Source organism: Pezoporus occidentalis, unplaced genomic scaffold (assembly GCF_034315485.1).
Source record: "Pezoporus occidentalis ecotype Australia unplaced genomic scaffold, CSIRO_AGI_Poc_V1 ctg135, whole genome shotgun sequence".
NCBI lineage: Eukaryota > Metazoa > Chordata > Aves > Psittaciformes > Psittacidae > Pezoporus > Pezoporus occidentalis.
The window spans coordinates 929,806-940,000 of record NW_026913157.1 but is presented as its reverse complement, the minus strand read 5'-3'; the positions used below and the strand labels follow the sequence as shown (position 1 = coordinate 940,000).

At 34.5% G+C, this 10,195-nt stretch overlaps 1 protein-coding gene across 1 annotated transcript in view; it reads left to right on the top strand.

The window, feature by feature from the left end:
- Positions 1 to 9,960, top strand: part of RPGRIP1L (RPGRIP1 like) — a 75,525-nt gene extending 65,565 nt beyond the window's left edge. The window contains exons 25-26 of the mRNA XM_062609133.1: positions 4,175 to 4,308; positions 7,751 to 9,960. Of these exons, the coding sequence (XP_062465117.1) occupies positions 4,175 to 4,308; positions 7,751 to 7,863 (247 nt within the window). The 3' untranslated portion in view covers positions 7,864 to 9,960. The remainder of the gene's footprint in view (positions 1 to 4,174; positions 4,309 to 7,750) is intronic.
- Positions 9,961 to 10,195: the final 235 nt, after the last annotated feature.

Genomic DNA, 10,195 nt, shown 5'->3' with positions numbered 1-10,195 from the left:
CTATTTAGATTAGTTATTACTGCATACCACAAAGATGGCTCTTATTTTTTTACAGGCATATTCATCTTTATGTTTTCAGGCAATGTCTCTAATATGGATTTTTTTTCAGAACACTTCCTTTTCTTATAGTTGTTCTGTATGACATGAGTGGCCTTTCTGTTTCTTGTTATCTATAACAGGGATTCAAATTACATTCCTTATTTATGTTAGGAAGCTATACTAACTAGTATTTGTAAAACACTGCAAAAAGAAAATAGTATACGAAATTATTCATCATCTGAGCCCCATAGTTACTTACTTAAATGTTCAAGTCATTAAATCAGTTAAGAACAAGAGGCATTTCTGGCAGTCCATTTAACTCACTGTTACTGTGTCAGTTATCTTTTATTCCTCATCCTGTCTGTATTCCACTGTTGCCTTTCAGCATTTTAATAGTGTGGAAATTTGGATTGTATGGAGAAACTTGCCTGATTCCTCATGCACAGTTGTGCTCCCAGCGCTTGCAGGCCTGGAGGTAGAATGTGTGCTCTTCCGACATGTGTCAAAAGAGACGTATGTGAGGAATGGAGGAATCCATTCTCCAAACAGTCACCCTGCTGTGATAACAAGAGTGAACAGGTTTATGCAAGAGGTTTCCAGGCTGATCCTGACAGGTGCATCATTTCTTGGTAGGAAATGATTGTTACTCCAAGAAACTGACTATGTGAAGTCATTGTTCTCCAAAGCAGCAAAATCTGTGCATTTGTGTTAAGGGAGTATAGAGCTTGTGTACACTGCTAGCTTCACATTAATATATTATATTAACACACAAGGTTTTCTTCTTGCTGCTTAAATAGCTATTCTCCAGAATAAATAATTAAAATCAAATTTGCCTATATCACAGCTTTTGTCCAGGCACTCTGCCTGCTGTTGATAACAACTTTAGGTGTTATCATAACAACAACAACAATTTGTCAAGGATTTTCTGCTTTATTATAAAGCACATTTTAAGCTGAAGGCCATTATTAATCTTTTTTTTACTTTTCTTTTGGCCGTTTATTAACAGACAAGTTTCATTTAGTTCTCTGGCCTTTCTTGCAGTGGCTAGCAAGTATCTTCCCACACAGTACTTTTAACAGGATGTCAAGATTTCTTATTAAGTCAGTAGGCATGGGATTCCTCCAAGGAAGCGAGTGCTGATACCTGGAGTTACAGAAAAGAACTGTGGAAATAAGCTAGAGAGAAAGTCTAAGATCCTAGAGAGATGTATGGGAGAGGAATGCTTTATATATCTTTATTTATGTAAGAAATCCTAGTATTTTTGCTCTTCCAACTTCCATCGAAGTTTCCTACATAAGTGGGGCAGTGCTAGGGTAAGATGGGACACTAGCTGCACATTCTGTGCTGAATGAAGAAAGGTGAGGAGTCTGTTCATGGGCATTATGTTCCAAGGCAATGTAAACTGACATTTAGCCACTTAAACCTGAAAACAAAATTCAAGTAGTTCTTGGCAAATGAAGAAAAAAGCATACTAAAAATCATGTTTAAATATTTTCTAAACTTAAAGCAGATGTAATATTTTTTTTAAATTACAAAAGACACAGTGATGGTGGTAGCATTCTTGCAACATCTTTTAATCTGTTTTATTAAAGTCTGATCTATTCATGTAAAACATTTGCATATGATCTGAACCAGAAAGGGCACCAGTATGAACACCTCTCCACTTTGGCTATAAGAGACTGTCCCAGATGTTACTAGGCCTGCTTTTAGTTTATGCTTTAGTGAAAATTTAGTAGTTGGTACCCTTACGTAATAAACATTAATCCAGCACTTATCTCCCCCTCTTCTGTCACTGTTTTGACTGCTAAGTTGATTTCACCAATTGATTTGATTTAAATTGAAACTGAATCCTAACAAAACAGATCTGTAGCAAATACCTAACAGTTTTGTCATTATTCTTCGAGTTTTTAATTTCTTTTTATTTCCTTTAATATTTATCTTACACATCTAAGTATTTCATTTATTTTGACTGAGTTTTGGCAACTTTGCTGCTGCTTAGCTTTGCCAGAATCTTTAACTTAGATCTGTTATACTCAATGAAGCCACCTGCTGTTGGAAACATCTATGATATTTTTCTTTTTTGCCTCCAAATTTTTTTTCAGACGTGTTTTCGACATGCATCTGGTTTTACTGACAAACAAGTATTTATGTCTGTATTTTCTAGGATTAATTTTTGTTAGTAAGTGCCAAGCACAAAAATAAACTATTGTAGAAGAGTATTGCAGTTGTTGTGTTTAAAGTCTTCTAGGAAGATTTGATTATATTTTGTCTAAAATGTCCTTTCCTGTAGACTTGGATTTTATGCAATCTGATTGTTACTCATTTGAAATTATGCTTCTTGTAACATTTTTAGGCTGTAATGTTCACAAGGGTTCACAATTTAAACAACATTGCCAAGACATACCAAAAAAGTACTTAGCTCTTAATTTTTGTCATTTTGTCAGTCATGGAGTTTTGGCCCCAAAACAAGCCACTAACTCAAGGCAGCTCCAGCACAACACTGGAATTAAGTGTTTAAAAGAAAAGCCATTCTTGGATACAATGACTGTAATTTAAGTTCTCAAAGGAAATGTGAGTATTTTGTATAGTTGTTGGGCTTCATATATTTGGGATGGACAAACAGTCTGTTTAGGCAGCACAGAAAATGCTCAAAGGCCTTTGTGTCCAGACTCTACTTACAGGGAGCTTTTCATGTCTAAAACAGGAACAGAATAATGAAGATAAAATCCAAGATGGAACAAATGCAGGAGAAATTGCTGTGCAATGTCCAACTTTAAATAATGAATACATGAGATAACTTTAGAAAGTATTTTGTGAGAACTGCCTTTAGGTTCCTGTAATTTTGTGGAATGTGTTCTTGGCTAGAATATGCTATCTAAGTATCGAAATGAGGTGTGAAAAATCTTGATAACTTTCTGCTAAATATTTTATACTTGCTGTTTGGAAATACTTGTTTCATTGAATATGGCTAGAATTTCTGATATCAGGAAAATGCTTGATATTGTTTATCTCTCTCAGTTATTTATCTCATGTCTCCCACACCACTTAGTGCAAAGTCAAGAAAATGCATGGCTTAAAATTTACTAAATTATCAAGTAGTGCAGACTAGAGACTCTCTAGCACAGATCAGTTGTTGCTAATGGTCTGATATTCACAGTACATACATTTTTAGGATGATTTTGAGAATTCATTGTGCTAGCTGATTTTACTGACTACTGCTGTGGAGTGCTTAGGGGTAGGTACGCCTGGAGCACATCTTCACTTTAGTTTAGTCCTGTCCAACAGGAATCCAATTAATATGTTCCAAGACTGCTATGCAAATAAAGTAGAATAAGTGAGGACACCTAAAAAGTTTTACTTCATAAGCATATTCCACATGACAGCTGAAATAATCATACAGGTTTGTCTTAATGTGGCCTGACTGAATTAATGTAGTTGCACTTTTTAAACAAGTTTATGGTACTCAAAGGTTTAACCCAACAAAATGTAATTGCGGTTAGTCTCAACCTTCCATTATTGCTTATGAATTGTTTTTTATTCCTTCACATGAAATAATTTACAAGGTATGGTCAACACAGTAAAAATACAAACAAAAAAATCAATCAACCAACAACAGAAAAAAAAAAAAGCTCATTAAAAAAACACCCCTGCCTATAGTTTTAGATATTTTATATAAATGAGCTTTACTATAAAAGCCTCAAAGTGCATAGGTACAATCTTGATTTTTAGCTGGGGGGGATATAACAAAATTAAGCAACTTGAACAGTTGATTCAGCAGCTGAGCTAAACAAGCATTCAAGTCTTAAACCCTTACAATGTTCTTCTGCCTGTCACTGCTGTATGAAGGAAAATTGTACCACAGGGCGGTGGGGTGAGGGGAGAAAAATGGAACAATTCTATAAGCTTCCAGATCTGGGGCTGCAAACTCTCCATCCTTCTAGTACTGCTAAATAATGCTAAAGGAGGAAAGATTTAAAAGAAAGGGCGTCAGACTGTTCTTGTGATGGAAAATATTGGATATAATTCATAAAAGAATTCTGGTTTGTGCTTAACTGGTAAAATAGAGTGTGTTCTTTGTTTTGTTTTTTCTCCCTGTGTTTTGAGTTAATTATTTTTATTTTATTTTTATGCTTAGCCTACAGTTTACTGTGGTCAGTGACCCCCCAGATGATGAAGAGGATCTTGAATGTGAAGATATTGGTGTTGCTTATGTCAGTTTGAGAAAGATATTCCAGGAGCAAAGAGATATCATTGAGCAAGATATTGATGGTAAGTTTTAGAGCTTACTTTCTTGTAACTTTTTGTAACCTAAAAATTATTTCATTTCTGCTTGTCTCCCCAAGTTTTATTGTGCGTTTCACATTGTCACAATAAGAAATTCATTACTAATGGCTTCCACATTTGTTTGCAAAGGTCTGCAAAAACTGTGCTATTGTTATTCCTTAAAATCTGTTTGAAAAATAAAATACTCAAATGGCGTTCCTAGCTCATAGTAATTAGTTAATGAAACCTAAGAACTTTTCCACTTAACATTTCCAGTTACACATTTCCACTTACTATAATTGTCTATTTTATACAACACATTTCATGCTAGTAAGACTATAAATCTATATTTTGTTACTAAAATTTATGTCAGTAATACAGTATTGCTAATATCTGTATTTTATTTGAAGTTATTTCATAATCCACAGATTACCTCAATCTTGCGTCCTCCATATGAAACAGGTATTGAGACACTATGAGATAGTGGTGGCTTTGGTTAGGTATCAGTTTAGAGTAAACATTTTTCTGTAACAGACTGGCCAAATATTCAGCGTGACTCATTAGAGCAAGGTGAGATGAGTAGGAGGTGTGGAATGTTTCTTTTCTTGGGTCTTAACCACAGCATGTTTGTAACACAGAAGAAGACTTAAGAAGGTTACTCTGGCCTTTCACAGACAGTCCTTGCTCAGACTTTCATGTTCCCCATAGTAGCAGGCACGTGGTTATTGGTTATCAGTTATCAGTTGTGCATTTTTCTCCTCACCTGTTCCTCTCAGTCCTCTTTTCCTGTTGAAGTTTAGTGAAGAATCTGAGAGTGTATCTGCTACAAAACAGTTACTCCTCTGTAGTGGTAAGAACCAGCTTGATTTCTAGATGCAGGGCACCCATGTTGTCAAGGTACTCTTTGCCATAGCAAGAATTCCTGTTTATCCATAGTAGAATGCCAAGCTGATGTGACTTTTTTACTTCTACTTCTGTGTCTAATTACCATACCTTGAGTGATGGGGAGCTGAGTGGTAAAGGAAAGAAACAGGCTTTCTTATCCATTTCCATTATCATGCATGATTTGCATTCATGCTGTAGCTAAAATACTCAAAAGTATGCATCAAAGTTCTAGGAACATGATAAGGAAAATTCTAAAAAGAATCAGTTTTCCATACTCTGGAAAAATAACATATGGATTTCATGCACTTCTTTCTGTGGCTTACTTAATCTTTTCTCCACCAATAATTTTTCTTCAAGAAGTTGGAAGAAAGCACATCTCCTCCAAAAAGGTATTTCATATTCTCTCAATGGAAAATTGTTTTTGTTCTGGATTTTAGGCCATAATTCTCATTGTCATAATTCCCATTTGATAAGATTCATTAGTGATATAATTTTGTAGCCCTGAAAGTCACATTTTACAAAACTCCTTAAAACTCATAATTGGTGTCTGAGATAATTATCATGACAGGAAGGACTGGTTTTTATACTAGTGGTTCTGTCAAAAGGTAGTTGCCACTATGTAATGACAACTGCTTCAACATTGTGAGGAGCATTTCTTCCCCTAATCATAGGGCATGTGAAATAATTTTTACTTTATGTACATTATATCTGTGAAAGTGGTAGTAAAAGATAGAAATACTACCATTCTTACTCCTGTCCAGAGTTCTTCCCTTCCCTGCAGATGCTGTACAGTTTAGATTTTTTTTTTTTATTGCATCCATAACCATATTTTTTTTGGAAATCTAGAACTTTCTGAGAATTGAAATGAAATTTACATTAACATATGTCAGATCATGACTAACATAGTATATACAAGTATATTTTCTTGGGCGGTCACTGCAAAAGGATCTGTTCTTAATTAAGATCTGGACCCAGACTTTAATTAAATGTAATGACACAATAAATAGAATTCCTAAATAGTAATGGACACTTTCTCTGAGGTGGGTATAGGTTTGAGAGAAAAGAATATACCAAGACACAGGGAAATTCACAGGACACGACGACATGAAGCTCTAATCATTCTTAAGTTAAATACCACAAACTTCCTTTATTCTTTTTGAGCATTGCAAGCATGTATCTGTCTCATATCTTGTTCCTTTCATTGCTGATCATATCAAAGTGGCCTACATGAAATATGAAGCAATTGAGTGAATAGCTAAACAAGAGGCTGGATGAAAGAGAACATAGACAAGACATACTACAAAAATTGAAACTAGATGATCTTGAGGTCCTTTCCAACCCTAACTATTCTGTGATTCTATTCTGTGAATACATCTCAGAGATAATATGACAATATTAAAACTGAGAAAATAGAAGTAACGTTGTCTTCTGATATCCTTAATTACACTTGTCCTACCATTCTTATAAGTAAAATAAATAATGTCCCTGAAGTCTTCAAGTTTACAGCTGACTGAGGGATTTGTCCAAGGATCTCCAAGAATAGCATCCAGTTTGTCCTGTAACAGCTCTGTCAACACAGTAAATGATGGAAGGTTTTATTCCATACTTTTTCTTTTCCAAACCTCTTCTGAGCTGTCCCAGCAGTCTAGGAGTTGTAGCATGCAGTATCAGAACATGTCCCAGAGTACTTATCCTAGTTTATATAGTAAATACATAGCCTTGCCATTTGTCTGCTGTATAATTTGCTTTGAAAAGATGTGCTGTCAAGACTATTTGTTTTTATTCAAATTCCTTCTAGACTCATGTTAGACAGCCTCATTGCTTTTTATGCAGGATTGGAAAAGAGCCTCACTGCTAACTGTTAGCCTCATGTTTTTAATCAGAGCAGCAGAGATTGTGGCCCTCTGGGCTTACTTAGATACTGTAAAAGAGTGCAATTTTAAATCATGTTAGCTAATTTCTGTAAAGTAGAAATTTGAAATACTATTTTAAAACCCACATACACAAAGATGAAGGTAGTTAAATAGTTTAGTCTAGGGGGATGTACCGTCTTTGCCCACACTTCACTGTTTTACGATACAGGAGCCTGGAATTAAATTAATTTTTCATTGCACCAGACAGAAAAAACATTGTACCATTTAAATACTAATAACTGTCCAGGCTGATTTTACTGGTCATATACACAGTGTAGACAAGGCAGTAGTCAGTATATTTTTTACTTTATTTATAAGTATGCATATATGTCTTTGTTAAAGGTTTACACGTGGTGACAATTAATTAATTTATATAGGCAATTATCATACAGATAGTTTTCTTTATTTCGGAGTTAATTCCAAGACTGATACTTTCATTCATGTACATTCTAGTTCTTGGAGTGCTCATTTTCCAGTAGGCTGAGTGCCTGAACTGGAAGATTTCTTTTATAATTATTTATGTATTTCTCTTCTTTTAAGCATATGTTTATGTGCTTTTTAATTTGTCAGAATGCTAAGGAAAATTATCAGAATGAAAACCAAACCTCAAATAAAATTGCTAATGCTGTTTTCTGATGTTTTCTTTCTAGTTTTCAATTCAAAAGATGATAGTGCTGTAATTGGGAAGCTCAAAGTAACAGTGGAAGCTCTCCATGTGCTGCGTTCAGTCTATGAGGAATGCGAAGAAGACTGGGAGGCATGAAAGGGAAGTTTGCCTACAGAAGTTGCTTCTCTCAGTGTAAATACATGCTTGATAGTGCTTCAAAGATGAGATCTTTGTAATTCTTACAGTATATTTAATGTATAATTTATACGAAAGGGATGCTTGATTTGTAGTTGTAAAGTTTTGTATACTTTTCAGTCTGTTTGTTTTTATATTTTCCCCCTAAGGCTAAGAATCTCTCCACAATGGACAACGTCTTGTAAATAATTAATACCTACATGATTGAATGTTGTGCTTTATTTGCATTTTCATGATTTTTTCACGCATAAAACAGTAATAAAAATGCAAGTCAAATTTTTAATTTTTAATAAAAAAAAACATAAGCCTTAGAAAACTGATTAAAAATACTTTTATGTTATCCCTAATCACCCCACTAAATGGAATGCCTGTGATTAGCCTCATTAAGAATTTTATACTGTGAAGATTTTATTAAAAGCAATATATGAAAATTACTTGGATTAATGTGTTAATCTGCCTCTTTAAAATGCTAATATCCATTTTATGCACATTAAATCTCAGTATGTGTTTTCTTTGATGCATGCAGTTCCTATCAATTAAATATAAAAAATGAGGCTAGTTGCAGGACTTATTAAATTACTGCAACCTTTTCTTAAATAACTTTTACCCTTCTACTAACATTATAATCAGCTGTTTATGATTATCCTGATTTGAAGTTGGGGGAGGGCAGGCACATTAATTTTTTTTGTAGAGTCAAAGATTTACTTTCAGCCAACATCTGTCAAAGCACAAAAAGAAGCCATACAGCAGCAGATTTTGCTTCACCTGGTTTGAGATGTGGGGACAGGCAGTTGTATTTTTGTTTGTTTTTTGTCACTTTCAGAACTTACATCAAACATATATAATGAATTGTTAGATCTGAATAACCAGTATCTAGCTCGGAAAGTTAATTTTCCAGCTTTTAACCAATCTCAGTGAAGGATTTAATTGATATTTTTAATGGAGCTGTGAATCAACGCTGAAAAAGGATTGTCTCTTGAGAACAAGGATATAATACATTTCATTTTTTAATTTACTTTTTTATTTGTAATTTTCTTCAAAAGATTTTATAGGCTATGGATTTCTACTGTTTGCAAACAGGCTATGTTTCTTCATAAGCATATGTAAAGTATTCAGACAGATAAGTAATTTATTAAAATCTACCTAATTTGCCGTGATATATTAAATCTCTGCTTCAGTGATCACAGACCATTTCATTTAGAGAATTAGGCATTCCCTCTTTGTGTGATTAAAGCTCTGGAAAATGAGTTCTTTGCTCCTATTTGTGAACATTCAAAGCCTGCTAATGGCAAGAAGATGGAATAGATTATGAGACAATTCATTACAGTTCAACAGAAAAAAAAAAACAGCTATAATGCAGAAATGCAAGTATGAATATCTGCATATAGTTTGAACCATCTGTGCTCTAATGGCTTCAGTAATGGCTCTTCGTCTTCAGTAGGCTTTGAAATGACATCCATACAATATTAATTTGTTGATGTACATTATGAGGCCAATGGAATGAATATATTCTGGCCACAGAAATCTGTAAATTCCAGGATGATTCAATGGTTGACTCCAGTTTTAGGACCCACCATCTTCAGTAGTACTTCTCAGCCAGCCTTTGCCAGTCCTCACAGCGTTTCATTCCTCTGGAACTTTTAGGAGACCACAGACAGCTGCATTCCTAAACCCCTCCATTCTTCAGTTAATGGCCATATGTTTGTTGTCATTTGGGCTGGCGCTTAGTTCATCATTTTGGCCACTATTTCTAGCTTTTTTTGGCTCTGTTCGTCTATATTGTCAGTAAGACTGTTATTATACATTACAATAATTTGAAACAGCTAGATTCAACACTGAGATTAACTGAGTGGCTTTTTAGAAATTTAGTTGCGGTACTCTGCCAGGAGGTTCTTATTATTCTTCTAATACTTTGCAAACCAAACTAAATATCCTGCGCATAAACAAAGAAGCAAATTGTACTGAGTTTTCGTATGTGACTGTTTACTGACTTGCAGGAGAGATATGTAACTGGGGCTTGTTTTCTTCTGAAATAAACCATGTGGTAAGATCAGAAAATCAGTGATGTTCATCTCACTTCAGCGTTTACAGTAACACCCTTAGCACTTAATCTTTATCATCTGAAGTTGAAAACGCAGAAACCAAGCGTTCATATATTCATTAAGCACAGAAGTCTTTGGTAAGTTACTGCAAAATATTCCAGTTGACATTTGGTTACGTTGTGTTAACTGTTCTCAGTGACTCCAACATTAACATGTATAATCTGCCTCAGGTTCCTAAACATACTTCTTTG